Source organism: Eretmochelys imbricata, chromosome 3, assembly GCF_965152235.1.
Source record: "Eretmochelys imbricata isolate rEreImb1 chromosome 3, rEreImb1.hap1, whole genome shotgun sequence".
Classification (NCBI taxonomy): Eukaryota; Metazoa; Chordata; order Testudines; family Cheloniidae; genus Eretmochelys; species Eretmochelys imbricata.
The window spans coordinates 157910131-157931015 of NC_135574.1; the positions used below are offsets into that span (position 1 = coordinate 157910131).

The 20885-nt window shown below is 41.7% G+C and overlaps 1 protein-coding gene across 3 annotated transcripts in view; it reads left to right on the forward strand.

The window, feature by feature from the left end:
• Positions 1 to 16719, forward strand: part of TMEM63A (transmembrane protein 63A) — a 38724-nt gene extending 22005 nt beyond the window's left edge. For 2 of the 3 annotated variants that reach the window (XM_077813678.1, XM_077813680.1), the window contains exons 14-24: positions 1704 to 1841; positions 5701 to 5854; positions 6885 to 6991; positions 8439 to 8525; positions 9227 to 9289; positions 10228 to 10390; positions 11448 to 11553; positions 12678 to 12845; positions 14347 to 14462; positions 14885 to 14944; positions 15624 to 16719. In XM_077813678.1, the coding sequence (XP_077669804.1) occupies positions 1704 to 1841; positions 5701 to 5854; positions 6885 to 6991; positions 8439 to 8525; positions 9227 to 9289; positions 10228 to 10390; positions 11448 to 11553; positions 12678 to 12845; positions 14347 to 14462; positions 14885 to 14944; positions 15624 to 15776 (1315 nt within the window). In that variant the 3' untranslated portion in view covers positions 15777 to 16719. Of the gene's footprint in view, positions 1 to 1703; positions 1842 to 5700; positions 5855 to 6884; positions 6992 to 8438; positions 8526 to 9226; positions 9290 to 10227; positions 10391 to 11447; positions 11554 to 12677; positions 12846 to 14346; positions 14463 to 14884; positions 15052 to 15623 lie in introns of all 3 variants that reach the window. The other variant, XR_013345707.1, reaches the window with a different exon arrangement.
• The last annotated feature ends 4166 nt before the right edge of the window (positions 16720 to 20885 follow it).

Genomic DNA, 20885 nt, shown 5'->3' on the forward strand with positions numbered 1-20885 from the left:
TAGATAAATAGGACTTCTGTGAACTTTGCACCAATGCAGGGTGCTAAAGTATATATTTGTATAAATTTACATACATAGGAACTTTGCTTTCTTTTTAGTTATTAATATCCAGATTACTGGGATGATGAATAAACTCAATTCAGAGAGCCCTAAAGATACAGAAACGTACAAGGGCCGGGGTTAGGCAAAAGGCTGAATATGATACTGTTAAGTAACGATGTTACTACTAACTGTGATGAAAGGAGAGAGGGTTACTTGACACAACTTCATGTTCTTTCAAAATCCCTTCTGTTTGCAGCACACTGCTCAACCCTCATAGTTCAGCTCTGCAACTTACATTTTCTAACTCAATATATGCTTGACGTTTACTATAGTTATAGATATTTATTGACCTGATCCTGGAAGTTGCTAAGCACCCTCAACTCCCATTGAGTTCAGTGGGAGTGATCATGCTCAGCATTGCTGAACTGGGTCATTGGTAGGGAAAATTAATTTAGTCCCATTGTTCTTAGTGGGCTATTAGCTGTCTACCTGTCTCTTATTAACAGGCTCTCGAAGAGGATTAAGGAAGGAGATCAAGGTCTTTATTTTATAAAAATGTGGTTCCTATAGGACCACAAAGCATTCTCTGTGGGCCCCTCAGCTTTGACATTCATGCCCCCTTTTTGTCAAAATATCCGTAATCTCTTGACTTTCAGGTCATGCTGTAAAGCCGGTCTTGAATGTGGGTTTGAAGAGGTGTAGGATGTGGGGTTTCTTGTGGGAGTTTGAGGTGTCAGGGAGCTTGTACTTGAATTTCTGATTAGCGCTACCAAGAGGAACTGAAAAAGATGTTGCAGTCTGTTTGGTGGTTTCATTTAGTTTTGGGTCGATGCAATGGACTTTTTCTTCTGGAACCTGGGTTATATTATATGTGAATAAGAGTTCCACATCAAATGACCAGGCAGTTGAGTACCAATGGCAGTCACTGCTCCAGAGAAAACAGTAGTGGAATAGCAAAGGTGTTGCAAGCCAGGATTAAGGTGCTTTGATTCATGTGGAAGCTTCATCATCATGATGCTTGGGCATCACATACTGAGGATACTAAATTTTACTTCAGATGGTGCTTGCATTATTAAAACGAGAACAAGAGCAGTCACTAATTAAATATCTTTTGCTGCAGGGTGTGGAAGTTTTATGGCAATACTATTATTGCCGTAAGGAAAAAATCCCTCTTTCCCTGGTTGATATTTGTATATGTTTCAGAGTAGCAGCTATGTTAGTCTGTATCCGCAAAAAGAACAGGAGTACTTGTGGCACCTTAGAGACTAACAAATTTATTAGAGCATAAGCTTTCGTGGGCTACAGCCCACTTCATCGGATGCATAGAATGGAACATATAGTAAGAAAATATCCACACACACACACATACAGATAAGTTGGAAGTTGCCAAACTAGATGTTCCATTCTATGCATCCGATGAAGTGAGCTGTAGCCCACGAAAGCTTATGCTCTAATAAATTTGTTAGTCTCTAAGGTGCCACAAGTACTCCTTTTCTTTTTGTTTAAATTATGACTATTATATGTATGTGTGACGTGATGGTGAAGTCCAAAATACTGTCTCAAGAGGGTGTGATAAAAGCCTTTTGCTTTAGTGGCAATCTCCCTGCTTAAACATGTGACATTTCTAGCTGTAAAACTACACTGTTTTTTCTTTATTGCAGTATTCTGAAAGACTTCAATGCCTGCAAATGCCAGAGTTTTAAATGTAAAGGGGAACCTCAACCATCAGCCTACAGCAAAGAACTCTGCACTTTAAACTGGAATGTTACATATGCCACCTATCCAGAGAATATTTGTTGGTAAAATTCTTGATCACTTTACATCAATTTATAATCCAGAATATAAATATGGAATTGGAGGGGTTGGGTTATTTTTCTCCCCAGAAGAAAATTATTTTTTGCCCAGATATTGAGAATTTGAACCATTGTCACACTGAACACTTGTGGTTTCGTTGATTGAACACAACACTGGGAGTCGGGATATCTGGGTCCTGTTGCCAGCTCTAACACTGAAATGCTTATTTGACCTTGGCAAGTCACTTATGACCTGATATTTTTCAGAGGTTGTGCGTACTTATATCTTCTATTGACTTCAGGGACAATTGGAAATCAATGGGAGCTGTGGTCACTCAGCACCTCTGAAAATCGTCCCCTTAACACCTGTGCCTCAGCTTTTTCATATGGAAAATGGGGATAATACATACCTGTTTTTGTGAGATGTGTGGATGAAAAAGCCCTGTATTAGTGCTAAGTATTATAAAAGTATCTGACTTCTAGTATTAGCTGCCAGATTTTAGCAATAGCTGAACCCACTGTATACTGAAACATTCTTTTAGAATCTTATTGCTATCAGTAAATTTCCCAGGCATTATGTGCCACTTGTGGGGAGGAGGGAGTCGAAAATAAGCAAACAATGTTGAATTGCTTTTTCTTCCCTTCCTGTCATATTCAAAAGCTAGAGCGGTACACCAAAGATCAGTGAAATCTTGCCAGTTACCGTGCAAGTGGCTTGCATGTGATGTAGACTTACTCATAATGCAGGTTACAGATTTTTTCACGGAGGTCATGGAATCCGTGACTTCCAGTGACCTCTGTGAATTCAGCCCCAGCTCATGGGCAGCAGGGGAGTACCCCCCAGCTCCTGGCCGCAGCTCAGGAGTGGCAGCGCGGGTCCCCCTGAAGCTCTCGGCCGCTGCAGGCAGCAGGAGAACCCCTGCCCAGCCTCTGCAGGCAATGTGGGGACCCCACAATTGAGCTCCCCATTTTGTCAAGGATATGTTTAGTAAAAGCCACGGACAGGTCAAGGGCTTCCCTGAATTTTTCTTTATTGTCTGTGGCTTTAACTAAAAATATCCGTGACAAAATCTAACTTTAATTATGAGACACTGATTTTTTGTGACTTCCTCACTGTCCACCACAAAATCACAGGGAGTTTTCGATAACATATTTATTCATAATACTGTAGAAGTGTTGAACCATGATTTATTGCAAAATATCCTTATTAAATACATATATATTAAAGTCTGCTCCCTTTTAACTTGTGATTCTTTTCAATGTTAGAATCCTCTTTAATATTGGAGCATTTAAAAATGCAGTGTTGTTCCATCTGACTTTTGGTACTCCAGAGGTTTATTTTCTCCATAACTGCAATTCTACCATCAGGATAAAATACAGATTCTAGCTTCTTATAATTTAACGGTGTGGTTTGTACCTTTCATTTTTGAAACCATGGTACCTTGGCCTGTGAATTACACAATTCTGGTAAGCTACAGTGAGCAAGGTCAGGTTTAGTCAGTACTTGGATTGGAGACCCCCAAGGAATGCCTCAGTACTGCAGATAGTTACACTGCTAGTTAAGTAGGTGACATTCTTCCCTCTGAGTCAGCAGTGGTGATGTTGGTGGGGAAGTTCTCACATAGCTAGGGCCCTACCAAATTCACGGCCATGAAAAATGCATGATGAACCACGAAATCTGGTCTCTCCCCTGTGAAATCTGTATAATACAGGGTAAAAGCACACAAAAGACCAGATTTCACGGGGGGAGACCAGCATTTCTCAAATTGGGGGTCCTGACCCAAAAGGGAGTTGCATGGGGGTTGCAAGGTTATTTTAGGGAGGTCACAGTATTGCCACTCTTAATTCTGTGCTGACTTCAGAGCCGGGTAGCTGGAGAGCAGCAGTTGTTGGCCTGGTGCCCAGCTCTGAAGGCAGCACCCCACAAGCAGCAGCACAGAAGTAAGGATGGCAATACCCTTACTCCTGCGCTGCTGCCATCAGAGCTGGGTGGCCGGAGAGTGGCAGCTGTTGACTGAGGGCCCAGCTCTACAGGGAGCAGCGCAGAACGAAGGGTGGCAGTACCATACCAGGCCATCCTTATTTCTGTGCTGCTGCTGCTGGCAGTGGCTCTGCCTTCAGAGCTGGGCTCCCGGCCAGCAGCCACCGCTCTCCAGCTGCCCAGCATCACTGCCACCAGCAGCAGCAGCTCAGAAGTAAGGGTAGCAGTACCATGACCCCTCCCCCCTCCCCCCCCCACAACTCCTACAGTTACAACACTGTGAAATTTCAGATTTAAACAACTGAAATCATGAAACTTACAATTTTAAAAATCCTTTAACTGTGATATTGACCAAAATGGACCATGAATTTGGTAGGGCCCTACACCTAGCATTTCAGAAAGAATACTCCTAACACCATTGTGAGGTAGGGGGGTATTTTCCTAGAAGGACAGGATGAGGCACAGAGGTTAAGTACTTACTCATGTCTGTACAGTGAGTCATTGTTGGAGCTGAGACTAGAACTCAGGTGTTCCAGTCTCCCAGACCTCTGTTCTAGAATCATAGAATATCAGGGTTGGAAGGGACCTCAGGAGGTCCTCTAGTCCAACCCCTGCTCAAAGCAGGACCAATCCCCTATTATATCAACTCAGCCAGGGCTTTGTCAATCCTGACCTTAAAACTTTCTAAGGAAGGAGATTCCACCACCTGTAACCACTAGACAATGCTACTGTGACTGACTTCAGACATGGTGTTGCATGTGCCATGTTAGGTAATACAGAAAACTAAGCTCTCAACTTTTATAGTCATTACAGATCCACAATTTCTAGATCAGATTCCAGAATTATTCTGCCTACTCAAATTCCTCCTGGCGTTTGTCACTTCCTGTGTTAAACTCCCTGTGTATTGTAGCTGTGTTCTGGCAAACAGCAATACCATTTCATCCCAGAGGTGGCTGCATTTTAGTGGTGGGCTAAGTGATTCTCAAGTGCTGAAAGGCTTTCTAATTCTGTTTTATTTTGGTGAAAGTGCACTTTACTTCATCATTCAAGGAAAAGGGCTACCATTTTTCCTTCCCACCTCCATTCCTCCACCACATTACCAATTATGTTTCTTTATCACTTTAGGCTTTTCTTAGCTGATGCCATGTTTACTTTTCTGTTGTTTAAAATACAAACATAGGTCAAACTACAAAAGCTATATCTTATGGCAAGGAAAGAAATGACATTTGGAGAGACCATAGGGCAAGAATGGATTTTACTTTTAGTTGGTGTTCATGCTATAAAATAAAAAAACTTAGGATATTTAAGACATTACCAGTTATGTACTTAGTTGCTTATATGGCCCCCATCACCATAGCAGCTGAGCATCTTAAAGACACTTAGACATCGCTATTGGTACTTGACCAGTGATCCCACTGGCCCTGCTGTTTAGAATTCCTAAAAACTCCGCAATACTTCAAACATGAATACCTCTATTGTCTTCAGCTAGATGTTCTGTTGCAAATTGTTGTAAGGAACTGATCCTTCAGAGATATCAATTTGGTTTTATAAAACCTGGAGAAAATTCCATCTATTAAAACACCCCAAAGAAAGCCCAAACTGGAAAAGGTTTTTAATTTGGCTTCATTTTATTGATTACACAGGGATAAAAAGTGACTCTCCAGCAGTCCAGCCCATGCAATTATGCTAATTTTTCGTTTACTAATTAATAACTGGTGGCAATTTGGGCTTGGTTAGTGAATTTCTGTGTTTTTGTATTATGATGTCTAGTTCTATGAAAAGCCCAATTTTTTAAAAAAATCACCTGTCACTTGACAGTTTGAATATCTGTGCACCAGCAAAAGACTTACTGATTGTTTTCTTTTCTGTCCTTTTGCTTGACAGGAACAATTTTTCAGTGCATGGGCTAAGGTGGTGGTTTAGATGGTTTTGCATTAATTTGCTCCTTTTTATTGTGCTGTTTTTTCTGACTACTCCTTCCATAATCATCTCCACCATGGACAAGTTCAATGTCACCAAACCTATTCATTACCTTAATGTGAGTATCACTTGTTTTTTGAGTTTAGTATTACACCAATATCAAAGGTTTTAGAGTCGCAGCCGTGTTAGTCTGTATTCGCAAAAAGAAAAGGAGTACTTGTGGCACCTTAGAGACTAACCAATTTATCTGAGCATAAGCTACAGCCGCTCATGAAAGTTTACGCTCAAATAAATTTGTTAGTCTCTAAGGTGCCACAAGTCCTCCTTTTCTTTTTACCAATATCAAAATGTGTTAGTGAACAAGGAAGTGAGCTGGCAAGGATGATGTGTCTTTACACTAAGACCGTATGGACAACATTATCAGCTGGTGTAAGCTGAAGCCAGTGGAGTTGCACCAATTTACACCAATTGAGAAGCATCCATGTCTATGTGTTAGTCAATCTCATCCAGTTCAAATCCCCAGCAAGGGCTGAAACTGATGCAGATTTTAAAAAACTATGTCCTCATAATTTGTTTTTGTTGTTGTTGATGTTTCTTGATAAGGATTAGCCTGAAATCTGTTCACTTGAAACTTTCTGTGATCATAAATTTTAATTGTTTAAGATACATTTTTATTTTACATGAACTATATAACTTAAAATATAGTAACTTGGACCAAAAAACAGAACCTCCAATCCAAACTCCTTTTAAAGTTTAGAATTATATGTGTGGGGGGATGACAACTCCAATCTGAAACTCTAAAATAAAACTTCAGTCTTATGTTTTGGTTCAAGTTGGATCCAAAACCAGGAAGGTATCTACATCTGGTTCCAGTTCAGTTCCAGCTGAAATTTCACATGAACTGTGAGATTTCAGTATCTTGGAATCTAACCTCAAACACTAGCTCTGGTTTTGCCTTGTACCCAAACTCTGAATGCTAACTGAACCCTAATCTGTATCAGAACATAGTTTCCTAAGTCCAGCTCTAATATAAATGGGTTGCTTACCTATAAAAACTAATTTCTGCAGCATCTGTTCTTCAGCCACAATAGTATTAGAATATTTGCACCTGTCTTTACTTTTTTTTAATTTTTTTTTTTTTTATAAAGAATCCTATTGTTAGTCAGTTCTTCCCAACGCTCCTCCTGTGGTCCTTTTCATCTCTGCTACCGACAATTGTGTACTACTCAACGTTATTGGAATCCCACTGGACAAAGTAAGCAATCGATTTTCCTTTCTTTTTAACCTTGTCCCATAAAGTGAGTTGCTGGGAAAACTGGAGAAAATGGGTAAACTTCATAAAAATTATAGCTGGAAAAGACCTATTAAGCCCCGTCTAGTCCACTCCTTGCCCAGTACAGGGAAGTCTATCCTCTGTCGAGAGCTTTAGCCAATGGCAGATTATTCCACAGTCTAATAGGTCTTCTTGATAAACAGTCAAGGAATTTTCCCTGTTTTGTAGTAGATCCAATGAATAGCACCCAGCCTTGTCTTGTTTGTTTGTTTTTTGGTTTGGTTTTTTTTGTCCCCTGTGGGGGGCCTCCCCCTTTTCTTTTTTTTGGCAAGGCCTCTATTTAACAGAGAAACTCAGTGCTTGACTGGCAGAATCTCTGTCATTCAGAAGCAAACTCTCTATACAGCTTGTTTGGACCTCTGAGTACAGACACTGGTGACCTGTCACAGACTAGTCTGAATTACAAATGTACTACCTTCCCCTAGATCTGTATGTGAAAAATCATCCTTACTGAGTGTCACGTACATTTGTCTTAAATGAGCGTTCTTGGGGACATTGACGTAGAACACTAAGATTATGCATACTGGGCTGCAGTGGTACTAAGGGAAATGCAGGGTTCTTGCTTTTGGTAGATGGAGCTCTAATGGACCTGGGCCCACCAGATTTCTTGATGTACTTGCATCTGAGGCTTGTCATGGATAGGAGCAAAGTTAACAGTCTCCTGTTCTGCCTTTGCCCATAACATTTGTAACTGATGTTTGTTAGATAAAAACCATGTTGTCTCAGAAGAGATGACACTAACTGTTTTGATCAAGCAGCCCATCTAAATCTGTGGTGTTTTGGCACAGTGCCCTAGTGAAACTGGCACAATGCTGTCTGAAACACGAGATTGAATATGAGCAACCAAGAGCCTGTGAGCATCACACGTGTTTGGAGACTAGCCTTGAATATCCAGATGACAGGTGTCTCAAGTCTACATACCTGTGGTGGAGGTCTGTGGTATCACTAATCCAGCTATGATCTGGATTAATGATCAGAAACAACTTCCATGTCTCCATCAAGAGAGACATGGGCCTGCTTGGGTCAGGTTTATAGATACATTGGTGGCCCTTGGACACTCTCCTCTCAGTGAAGGGCACTCAGACTTCTCACAGCAGGTGACATTTTACAACCAAGGTCCTTAAGGAATAGTGTTATAGTCCATGTAAAGATATATTTATTGGAGGTGAGAAGGGGAAAATACTTGGAGACTTCACTTAGCTGAACTAAGAGTTGGAGGGAAATTCAAAAATAACTAAACTAGTTTGTGTTCAGAAAACATTATAGATTCCTCCGCTTATGACAGAAGAACTAGTGGAGTTGGAAGAGGATGAAAGCTTGTGTTTAGCAATAACAGTCTTTTATTCAATAATCTTTTCCTCTTTGGTAGGTCTGGAGAAAACAGAATAATGATGCATAAAGTGTACATTTTTTTGATCTTCATGGTGTTGATTTTGCCTTCCCTTGGTCTGACCAGGTATTGACCTTGTTCTTGTATCTTAAAGTTTGAATATTTTATAATTGGAGTTGGTCTGCTCTGTTTTTTTAAACAGCCCCCCCTAGAGATGTATAATTGTTTTTTGTTGTTGTTTTTTTAATCTGTGTTTTGTAGCCATAATACCCTAAATTGCCTTTCATATGAGGATCTCAAAGCACTGACAAGCACATAAGGAATTAGGCCTCACAAATCCCCTGTGAGGTTGGAAAGTATTTCCAGCTGCTTTCCGTAGATAAGAAATATAAGGCATTGAGAGATTAAATGGTTAAGGCACTGAGGGTCACATAGAAAGTCAGTGGCAGAGCTAAGAACCCAGACCTCCTGACTCCCACTCTTGTGCTTTAGCCACAAAATTATCCTTTTCGTTCCCCACCTTCTTTGCTCCTGTAACACCCATCTGGCTGTCTCCCTGGGCACTGTGGATGTCTGCCTCCGACACAGTGTCTACTGAAGATAAAACTTAGAAACATGAACATTAAATGAAACACTTCCATTTTATTGGATTCCAAGTCTCCGTTCTCACCTTTGACCGAATAATGTTCAGTCATTACAATAGGTTAGAGTAAACTGCAGTTTATATAGTTAAAACTCTCTCCATTTCAGAAGAGCTTGGTTGGTTGGTTTTGTTACCACTGTGCTGAACTATGGAGAGTGAATGATATTAACTATCTTTCTTCCAGTCTTGATTTTTTCTTCCGTTGGCTGTTTGACAGAGAGTCGGCTGATTCTACAGTCAGGTTGGAGTAAGTATTAGCTACCCTCTGATATTTCAGTGTAGTCTTTTTGACAACTAACCTTTTTTAGTGCATAATGAATGGGTGTCATTATGGATGCTCTATAGTATAATGTCGGGATTCAGAATGAATGGTGGGATGCGAGCTCCTTCTAGATAATTAGGAAGAGGAGTCATGGATCAGAGCCCCTTTGTACTGGGCACTGTGGAAAAACACATAACAAAGAGAGAGTCCCCACCCCGAGAAGCTTACAATCGAAGTATAAGACAGAAGATGGATGCAACAAACAGATGGGGACAGGGAGAGAGCACAGTGAGACAATACGTTGAAGGTTGTGCCATATCATTGGAACAGGCATCTTCCCTAGAACCGCACTAAGATCTTGTTGTTACAGAAATTGATTTAGAAGAGAAGAAATCTTCATGTTGTTGTTTGGCATAGTGGTATCGAAGATCAACATTTGCAGATGTTGGGCAGCGGCTGTTTTTTTGGTTCCGTTTTTGTATAGCGCCTAGCACAATGGGATCCTGGTCAATGACTAGGGCTCGTAGGCACGTTTACAAAACAAATATTTAAGGCTTCTCTGCTAAAGAAACCACTAATCTAACCTCTTGCCGCCAACAATAACTTGAGGTATCAAATGACTCCCTCATCCAATATAAGCCACCTACGAGATTCTACTGTATTGTCTTTTCAACTTAGTGTAATTTCAGATGCTGTTTATATTCTTGTGGATTCATGTTTGATGGCATCCTACAAAATATGCCCTTACTACAGCATGTAGAGAATTCAGCAGTAGGCACTTGTAATTAAACCACTGCATCACAGATTTTGCAACCATCTTTTGTAAAGCTTTGCAGTGTTTGTTCTGAAGAGCTATTTCCAAATGTAACCTGTCCCCATTGCAAACCCTCTGCCTTCTAGTCACTGACTCTGTTTCCTTGTAGATGTGTCTTCTTGCCTGACCAGGGAGCCTTCTTTGTGAACTATGTGATTGCCTCAGCTTTCATTGGCAATGGGATGGAGCTACTGCGCTTGCCTGGCCTCATCCTCTACACCATACGCATGATAATGGCCAAGTCCCCTGCTGAAAGGAAAAACATTAAACAGGTATAAGAGCTCCTCTCAATAGCATAGGGGCAATAAAATCCTAAGAAGCCTATAAGAAACAACAAGTCCTTACCCAGGAACAGTATGTGCCCTCTTCCTTCACAGCTGCTAATTATCATCTATGGTCATTCCTTGTGGCCTTTCTTTTGCTCAAACTAACAGGTACATGTCCCCTCTCTGAGCAGCACAGTGTGGATATTTAGGAGACTGTACAGCTTGAGCCCATCCCGGATTAAAACAAGCCATTCAGGGCCCATTCGTCCTTACTTGGGGCCTGAAAATCAGGTCCTCAGTCTCCACACCACCTCAAAATGAGAACTTTAATTAGGGAGTTGGCAAACAGGCTTAGTTTAAACTCACCCTTAACCACCACTTTCTTCCCTATTTCCTCAAAACTTCATATGAAATTGATCTCTTTGGAGGTTTGAAAAAGGTTAGCTCGTTAGCTTTCACTTCTGTTAATCTCTGCTGTGCTCTGAGGGTGTGAGAGAGGCTCTCTGTACTAGGGTTCCAGCCTGAGAGGTTCAGCTAACCACTCAAACACTGGGGATATTTACCAAGCCAAACTGCAACCTCTGAACCTCTCGAGCTCTGCCTGCTCTGAAAGCCAACACACAGCACCACAGAGGTTAAACGGTCATCGCTATAGAGATTAAAGTTCTGGCAGCACAGGCTCAATGATTTTTTGCCCCATGGTTGGACATAGCTTTTCCCTGTAGCTGAATTTAAGGAGGAGACTGAAGACAGGCTCCTTGAGGAATTCTCTTGACAGAAATATCAGTTTGCTGCAAGCGTGTCCTGTGTAAGCTTTCAACTTCTTTCTCTTGTATCCGGGGTCCAACATGACTACAACACTGCATACAACAATGCTGAAAGCATGTAATTAATTTTACATACCACTTGTGAATCTGTTACTAGTTTGTCTGGGTGTCTCAGAAAAAAACAAACTCGTCCCTCTGTTGTGAGGAGAGAATAAGGAAGAGGCAAACTTAATTGTTCCCTTTATGACTCTAGTTTAATCCTTGGAAGCTAACATTTATGTTTGTTTTTTCCTTAGCATCAAGCATTTGAGTATGAGTTTGGAGCAATGTATGCCTGGATGTTGTGTGTATTCACCGTCATCATGGCCTATAGCATTACATGCCCCATTATTGTCCCATTTGGTAAGTTTGCCAATGAGTTGTGTGCCCAGGGAAGGGAGAGGTTTGGGCTGAGCAAGCGACCAGGAGACAGAAATTCCTGAGTTCTTATTTCAGCTCTGATAGTGACTTTCTGTGTCTTTGGACCAAAACACACATCTGCTCTGCCATGTGAAAAATAGGGCAATACGCAACCTCACAATGTGGTGTTAGGGTGAATTAATGTCTGTACAGTGTTTGGAAGCTGAAAAGCACTATGATATATGATGGTAATTATATTTCTACAGCTTGAGTTAATACATTACCTCTGACTTCTGTACAGCTTTAACAATTAAGGATGGAATTTTCAATTGAAAAGGTTGAGCACCATGCTTTGCAACCGTATTAGCTTAGCTTTCATTCCTGCTTGCCACTGTGCTCCCAGGCTCTCGGAGAGGACGTCTATGTGTGACTTTCAGCCAAAGCGGTTCAGGAAAGTAGTCAAACTTTCAATGGGATTTGTGCTGCTAAATCCCTTAGGCACTTACGAAAATCTCACCCCATAGTTCCATCAAAACAGATAAAATACAACATAAAAATAAACACAGTTCCAACCAGATCACAAAGTTGCACCTTCTGGCCCTTGCATCTATGAATGTTTTTATGTCCTAGATGAATAATAAAAGAGAAAAAAAGGCTAGATGGAATTCTGAAGCGCACACCAGCAGAATGCTGATAGGAACAGAACAAATATACAGCTGCACAAACATGTCATTACTCTAGGTCACAAATTAACATAAAAGTAAAGCTATTTTCTCAGGGGAAAATTTGTGAAATAAACTTCAGATCTATTAAATGGCAGTGGGAAACGTAAGATCTGGCCTAAACCCACAAAAATCGATTTAAGACAGTTTTGTCTCTCAATTCTCTGTGCTCCATATTGCAGAGATTCGAGGGGACTACTGCATACAGTGTTGCAATTCTTAGTTGCCCCTGGAACTTGGAACGTCTTGACTTGTATAGGGACACAGTTGACTTGAAATAGTCATTTAAAAAAATTAAAAGTAGTTTTGGGTATCACATATGTGTGGGTCTTCCTGCCAATTTGTGATTTTTTTTTTTTATCACAGTTTTCAGTAACCTGTCTCTGGCTCTATCCTCTTCTTCAGGTTTAATATATATACTGCTGAAGCATATGGTTGATCGCCACAATCTTTACTATGCATTTCTCCCTGCTAAACTGGAGAAGAAGATCCACTTTGCAGCTGTGAATCAGGCCCTTGCAGCTCCGATCCTCTGTCTGTTTTGGCTCTATTTTTTTTCATTTTTGCGACTAGGTAAGGGTTATCTATCAGTGACAAGCTTGAAATATGGCTCTATGATCTTGTAGTTAAAGCAGAGGGACCAGGATTCTGCTCCCAGCTCTGTCACTAACTTGTCTAAAGTCATGTGGGAAGTTTCTTAACCTCTCTGAGCCTCTAGCTGTGCATTTTTAAGACAGGGATAATAATCCTTACCTGCTTCATGGGGATATTGCAAGGCTTACCATCTTCACAGTAGTTTGAGATCCTCTAACAGGAGGTAATAGGGGAGGGCAAAGTAGACAAACACCTGTCAAGAATGGTCTAGATAATACTTAGTCCTGAGTGCAGGGGACAGGACTAATGACCTCTCAAGGTCCCTTCCAGTCCTACGATTCTATTACATTTAACTTTTAAGCTGTTAGTTGACACATTCTCTCACTGATCCCCACTCACATTGGCCTCAAATTATAAATGTTCATTGTGCCACAAACTTGTTTTATTAACAGAGTTGCTGGGGGAAGTTGGTGGCTTGAGTTTTGGGCACCTAGAACATTATTGGAGGTTGTTTGGGGGTTTTGTTACTCATGATGCACTTGAAGGTTTTGGTGCTGTGGAGAAGATTCAGCATCTTTTTTTCTTCCCCCAACTTCTCCCTTTGGGTTGGGGATAGAAAATATTGTGAGATTCCATTCCCTTGACATAACCACTTATGACACTGTAGTTACTGTTAAAGTAGTGTATCTGTTAAAGGGCCAGTATCCTGCTCCTAGCAAAGGCCTATTCCTGATGTTTCAGAGGAAGGCAAATGCCCACAATATGCACTGGCTAATAGTTAAAAATATACGATTGTCTTGTTTTGCAACTAGGAAGCTAAATGCTGATTGATCAAATTATCTGTTGGTGTGATGATCTGCCCTGCCGTGCAGGGTACCTGAGTTTGATCCTGTTTGTTGACTTAGGATTGCACCCACTGTGAGCTAAGCACTTTCTTAGAAGGATGGTCCCTGCTCCAGGTTGCTCACATTCTTAGTCTTGGAGTTTTGGTCTCTAGTGCAGCAGTAGCTGACAGTGCAGTGACAGCAGCTCATGTGGCTCAGGAGAGTGGTTTGTATCACTCCACAACGGTTGCTGTGAATGCTCAGATGGTATTGACTGGCACTGAAAGCAGCTGTCTAGTACCCTAAGGATGATGCCTGAAATATGGGGCTTCTGAGGATGGGAGAGAGAAAAGCAGGGAAGGTCTTACAGGTTAAGACATGGATTTAGAGAGCTCCTCTATATAAGGGTCAGGAAAAGATCCTTCTATTGTGCTGTATGTAATGAGTAGGTCATGAAATCAGTGTGTCCCACATGGTGCTTTGTTAGCTATTTTTTTTTCCTCTGTAGAGTTTTTCTTCTATTTTGTTCCATTCTCCAGAGAGTGAGCGTTCTTCTCAGATAAGCTATTTTGTGATCAGTGTGATTTGTTTTTGTTGCTTTTTACCTACTTGAACCACTTATGACATTCCATTTTGTATTCTGTTTGTTTTTTAAGGTTTTAAAGCTCCCACGACCCTCTTTACATTCCTAGTTGTCAGCATCACAATTGTCGTTTGTTTCGCTTATAGTTGTTTTGTCTGCTTCAAGTACCTGAGCCCACTGAATTACAAGGTAAACTCCTATTGAATGTATTGGGGAAATAACCACTAGCATTTGCACTGTGCTTGGCACTTCACAAACTAGTCCCAGGGAAGCAAATGGCAAAATTCCTGTGTACTTCAGTAGGAGCAGGATCCGGCCACAAGGGGTTCAGTCCTATAAGATGATGAAAACATGCTGCTAAGTAAAGAGGCAGGTTGTTTTGCACACAAGGGGAGGGAGGGAGGGGAGCGTTGGAAGCATGAAGAGCTGTATGGGAGGCAGGTACGAAGTGGGAAGCTTTGGAGGAGCACAGGCAGCAGCTGAGGTTTCAGTGTAATATATAATGGGACATTGTGCTAAATCTGTTCACTAATAACCTGATGTTTATGATCAGTTCCATGTAACTGATTGATTTACCAGGTTAATATTTTCTCCTTACTGTCTTTATATAGATAGAATTGCCAAGTGGAAGAGGAAGTGACGCTGCTGCAGAAGCAGCTCCAAGATCTGCTGTAAGCCCTTAGCAAAAAGTATTTTTTACCCTTTCAAGGAAAACGAACTCCTGACCCTGCCCAGAAGAGGGCTTGTGTAGGAGATTACTAGTCTGAATGGTGTCAGGGTAGGTATTAGCTGACTTGAGGGTCAGATGATCAGAACACTGCGGCTTACCTATTTGAACGGGTTGCTCTAAAAATACCTTCTGACTGAAGCCTGATAAGAGTAAGAGAGAGCGATTTTAAATACCCTTTACTTCCAATAGCTACTGTGTTGCGTTCTGATTAGCTGGGTCTCACACCGAACACTAGAAGCTTCGTTGCATTTGAATGCTGACTGTGCAGTCACACTGCTTGGAGACTGAGAGGTGTGATGTGCACAGCAGGGTTTCAGTGCCGCGTCACCAAAACATGGCCACGAGACTTTATTGGCACTGGGTTTTGAAACGCTGTTTGGGTGAATACAGATTCCTCTGTGGGCGAGAGCCCATGTGATACGCCGGCACACTTGAGTTTTGCACTAGGGAATTCATTTTGAGGGACAAAGGGCAATTTTAAGATGAAGGGGACAGAGTCGGGGGAACATAAGTAAAAAGGAGGAATTTTGGGGGGAAAGATTTTAAATAATAAATTATCCCAATATTTTAAAAGTATACTAGAGACTAAATAATAAAACTCCAAATGTTTGCAATTTCAGGTGTATCTCCCACGGGTCTTGCTTAGTCATCCTACGGAAAGGACAGCACTGGCTCAGAAGGAGCAGCAGTCATATGGCACCATGGGTACTGACGCACTGGCAGAAGACAGCATAGCCTACTTTGGGGCACCTGCAGTAATTGAAGAGGCATAGAAGTATTTCTGCAGATCTCCAGGACTAACACAAGGTGGTGCACTTGGTCCAGCGTTAACAGAACTGATCCCTCAAGCATTCTGATTTATTTACCCTGTCTGCAGAAGAGGAACAGAAATAATTCAGCGCATGATCTGCAGCTCTACTTGGGAGATTAAAAGGCAGCCACCTTGGGACCGATTGTTTTACAGGCCATCTACACACATTGTGAAACAAGTCTGCTGAATGATATGAAGGAGGCAATCCTCAGGGACTACTACTTTGGGTTTACTGTTGAATCACTTGCCTTATGGAGAGATTTCACTCTTCACAGAGATAAAAGATCACTGAAGCAAAGCAGCCCCACAACCGTAGGTGTCAATTTATTTGAAATGACTCCCCTTGAATTTTAATCAGCGCCAAGGATTTATTAATCACTGGGATTGATAAATCCAGAAACTGTCAGTTTTGATGAAAATTTGAAAGCAAATACTACCCCTACTGGTGAGAGCCAGGAAAAAGGCTTGTGGTGTCTCCTCTCCCCCACCCCAAAATACCCAGTCCACACGACGTTACTTTGATGAAAGAGATGAGGGCTTTATTGTGCACTTTGATTGTGAATGTTCCAAATCCAGAGGACTTTTGTGAATAAGGGATTGATCTGCTATAACTTTTATATATTTTTGCAGGGGATGCATTAGTTACTTTCTGTTCCTTGCACAAGAAATATTCACCTGCCAACAATAAAGGATGTAAACATTTTATCTTTTTCTTTTTTTAATCTCTCTGGTTACCGTGACAAATTTCTGCCAATTTCTGGTAAGTGCCAATCGTATGAACTGTAAGATGTTACACCGTTTTTAAGTATGTAGTAGGAGCCAATTTATCCTAAAGCTACATTGTGTCAAAGCATAACTAAGCAATAATCACATAACAATAAAACACTGAGTTCAGCGAAATTCTAGAGCTGTCTTTGTTGACTATCATTCTTTGCATATTAAACACTCATGTGCCACCTCAGAGACCTACCAATATTAAGATACTAATAAGTGAGTGGGCCTCTGGGACCCAATCCTGCAACATGCCAAGTGGCTGCCGAGAAAGTGAGTATCCTTGACATTCCTGCAGTGAATCTTGTTGATTTGTATAGAAAATCCTTTTGTTCTTGTTCTGAGTTTTCTACTTGTCTCTCCTTAAACTGTGAACTCCTCAGGGCAGGACTACTGCTTCTTGACTGTCTGAAAAATGACTGACTAACATGTCTTGAGTGGTACCACAAATAAAGGTGTTCAGTGTCTTGTAGGATTAGCCCTATGTTCCCAAAGATCTGTTTTCCTGCTCTCTTGCTGGACTAGTGCTGAGAATGTCAGAGGAGATGATGGAAGGAACAAACTGGCAGAGTTTTGGAGAGGAGTCCTATCCTGCGAGTCAGAGGATACATAAAAACACCTGGTTCTACAGAAGTAAGTGAGGGGATCCCTCCTATTAAAAAGGGCTGCATTTGTGCCAGACTCTTCTGCCTTAAGTCACTTATATGTTGTCCCTTTCCTTTTTAAAACTCTGATAGAATTGCCAGAAGTGAAATATGCATTGGATGCAAACCACTACTTGAAGGTTTGGACTGAAACCAAGTAAAAAAGGATATTCTGAGCTACAGCTTCTACTCCACATTCTGACTTGTACAGGTATTACATGTGGTTATGAGTAGAGCCTTACCAAATTCACAGTCCATTTTGGTCAAGTTCACGGTCATAGGATTTAAAAAACTGTAAATTTCATGATTTCAGCTATTTAAATCTGAAATTTCACGGTGTTGTAATTGTAGGGGTCCTGACCCAAAAAGAAGGTGGGGGGGGGGTGTCGCAAGGTTATTGTTAGGGGGATTACGGTACTCCTACCCTTATGTCTGCACTGCTGCTGGTGGCAGAGCTGCCTTCAGAGCTAAAACGCTGGAGAGCAGCAGCTCAGAAATAAGGGTTGCATGGTATGGTATTGCATCTTTCCTTCTGCGCCGCCTTCAGAGCTGGGCGCCCAGCTAACAGCCGCCACTCTCCAGCTGCCCCACACTGAAGGCAGTGCAGAAGGAAGGGTGGCAATACCATGACCCCCTTAAAAAAAAATCTTGACACTCTCACCCCACAAATCCCTTTTGGGTCAGGACCCCCAGTTTGAGAAACGCTGGTCTCCCCTGTGAAATCTGTATAGTATAAGGTAAAAGCACACAGAAGACCAGATTTTGTACCCCATGACGTGTTTTTCCTGGCCATGAATTTGGTAGGGCCCTAGTTTTGAGAATCCTGCTATTCATGGCCATATTAGAGGCAATACCAGAAGGAAGCCTGGTAATTCTGCCGTCCCACTTTTCAATTGTCCAGTTCAAGTTAAACTTTAATATCCTCTTCACTTGCATCTATGTAAGCAGTTCTCACCCCTTTTGTTAGGCACCTTCACTGGTAATCATGATGCTGAAGGGTTTGACTCCCACACTTGTCCTGTTAGCTGTGGCTGGACACCAGTCAGGAATGGTTGTCTTCCACAGTAGAACTCAGTTCTATCACATTTTGTTGCCACTGATCTACTGACTGAGGTCCTGGGTCTGATATCTAGGACAAGAGTGAGCTTAGTATTTAATTTCCTTTGGTGTCTGTCCTCTCTGCGCTCGTGAAAGGCAGAAGGCTGACAGTCCTTGACAATGAAGCTTCTCATCCTCAGGACAGATTCATCATGGACAGTGGCAATAATAGTGCCAGCTTCCATACGCAGCCCTGCTCTAGATTCTAGATCAAAAATGAGCTGAAGCGGGGAGGAATTTCCAGCTCACTGAGTAGTCATTATATGGCCTCTGCTGAGTGCTAGCAAGGGGTCTGATGCAGAAGCTTATTTTACCTAGGCCAACAAACCACCATGTAGCAACCACTCTTGGTCACCATCAACCTATGATAATGTTGAACTCACAAACTGTACCTGTGAGAGGCTCTGTATCCATTACCAGTTCCCTGAGGCATCCAGTCCCTTTCCATTTTTGTATCCACAGTATTATAACTGAACTGTAGCATGACCTAGTGCACTCACTTTCTCAGTTTGGCTGGGGGATGGAAGCATCCACTAGTAAATTACAAGACCTCTGCCTAGCAGCACAGAATAAAGGCTGCTCTGACCTAAGTTTGCTATGCTGTCCTTTGGGTCTATTTCAGAGCTGGAAGAAATTCAGAAACTGCACTGATTGTTAGTTCATTCTTTTGTGCCGGTGAAAGTTTCCAAGAGAATAAAATTAGATCAGTAATAGGAACTCCCCACATTCCTTGCTGAGCCTTAGAGAAAAAGCATTTCACAGTAAGGGATGGAAACTTCAGCAAATGTGGATATTGGACTGTACCATATGTGAAATTCATATTCAAAGGCATTGTGCGTTCTTTACTGAACCTCTTATAAATCCTTTGGCAAGCAACATAAGCAAATGACCCAGCTGGAGTTGCTGATCCTAACTATCAGAAGCCGTATTTCCTAAGATTCGAGGCCTGCAAACCTGCCTGGTATACCTCAGAAAGAACAACTGCCTCACCTTCCACCTTCTTGCTAAGTCATTACTTGCTTTCGGAGCAGCAGCTGTGTCCTGGAACTTGGTGTTTCTATGGAACTTGAATTTTAGGGAGGCCTGACATTCAAGTGTGACTAAAAGCGAGAGATACTATATACTGTACACATAGCAAAAAACCACATTATCCAGAGTGGAAGTATGGAGCCTGTTTCGGTGTCTCTGTACCTGGGTGCATTTCTGTTCATCTTCATGCAGTTTGCAAGGACTGAATTCAGTTTAGAAAAGAAAAAAGTGAAGTACAAACACTGACAGCCTAATGTATTACGAAAAGATGGAGTCAGCCTTGGAGAAGTGGAGAGGGAAGTTTTCTCAGCCACTAGTTGAAGTGTGGTGGGTAGGATAGTAGGATCTTTGTGAAAGATTTTTCTCCTGCCTACCTGTCATCATTAACCTGATCACACCAAAGGCTATGACGTACGGTCTATGCAGTGCCTACTCTTGGATGGAACAATACTTGGAAACAAACAGGTTTTTATCTCTACTGGATGGATTCCCTCTGCTAGGGAGAATATTTTTCTTTTAACGATCTATAACCCTCTCTATTAACAAACACAATGTCCATTTTCCTATTGTGCCCTGATGGCCACACAAATATTTCTGCTAGATCCCAAAGTGACTTAACAGGCAGCTGTGCTCGTACTCTGCACCTAACAGCTGCAAGTGTCTGCTTCAGATAGTTTAAAGCTAACAAAACTTGGGTATTTTGTACCCTGAGGGCAGCTGTTCCCCAGGTCATAACAATGAACAAACCAATAAAGGCAGATGCACTGAAAATTGACCCATGGGGTCAAGTCTCTGGCTTGCTGATATATCTCCTGGCTCTTGCTAACATCTGACATTAAACTGGTCAGGTCTGTGTGCAGAGCTCTCAGATCTCAGTTGCAGCAAGTATGACACCCCAGTTTTGTTCTCTCAAGTACAGAATTTCTGGATGACCTCAAATTGGTCTTTGTTAGTACAGTCTATAAGTAGTTGCCCTTTGGGAAGGGCATGAATCAAGGCCAGCTGTGTTTTTTGTCTACACAAGGCCTTAACTTCTAATCCTTCTGACAGAACATAGAGAATGGGGCTCTGTGAATTAGCTGGCCCAGTATGTGAAACTACCCTTCCACATCCAGTGTGTCTCCATTACTAATCTCTTCCAGTTTGGAGCTTGCAATCCCCCGTTCAATGAATCTGGATTCCTGGCTGACACCATAAGCTGTCCCCTCTCCTGGGGGTGGGTAGGATTAGTTTTCTTCTGTGGTTGCTTATTCCCTTCTTTCCTGAAGAAGCTCTGGTACAGCATAAAATTGATCTTTACAGACCTGAATGCACTGAAATTCCCTCCTGGAGACCAGGTTTTATGACTAGAGGATAGTATGTTGCTCTTTTGTAGTATTAAATATGGATTTCACTGACTTAAGGAAGCTAAAAATATATTTGCAATGTCCATTTTGGATCGAGTGCTATAAGTCCTGTTTGGAAATGGCAAAAGCAGCAATGCAATTTTGCCTCAACTCTGGCAATTAGGTTTAGAATTTCCTTCTTTT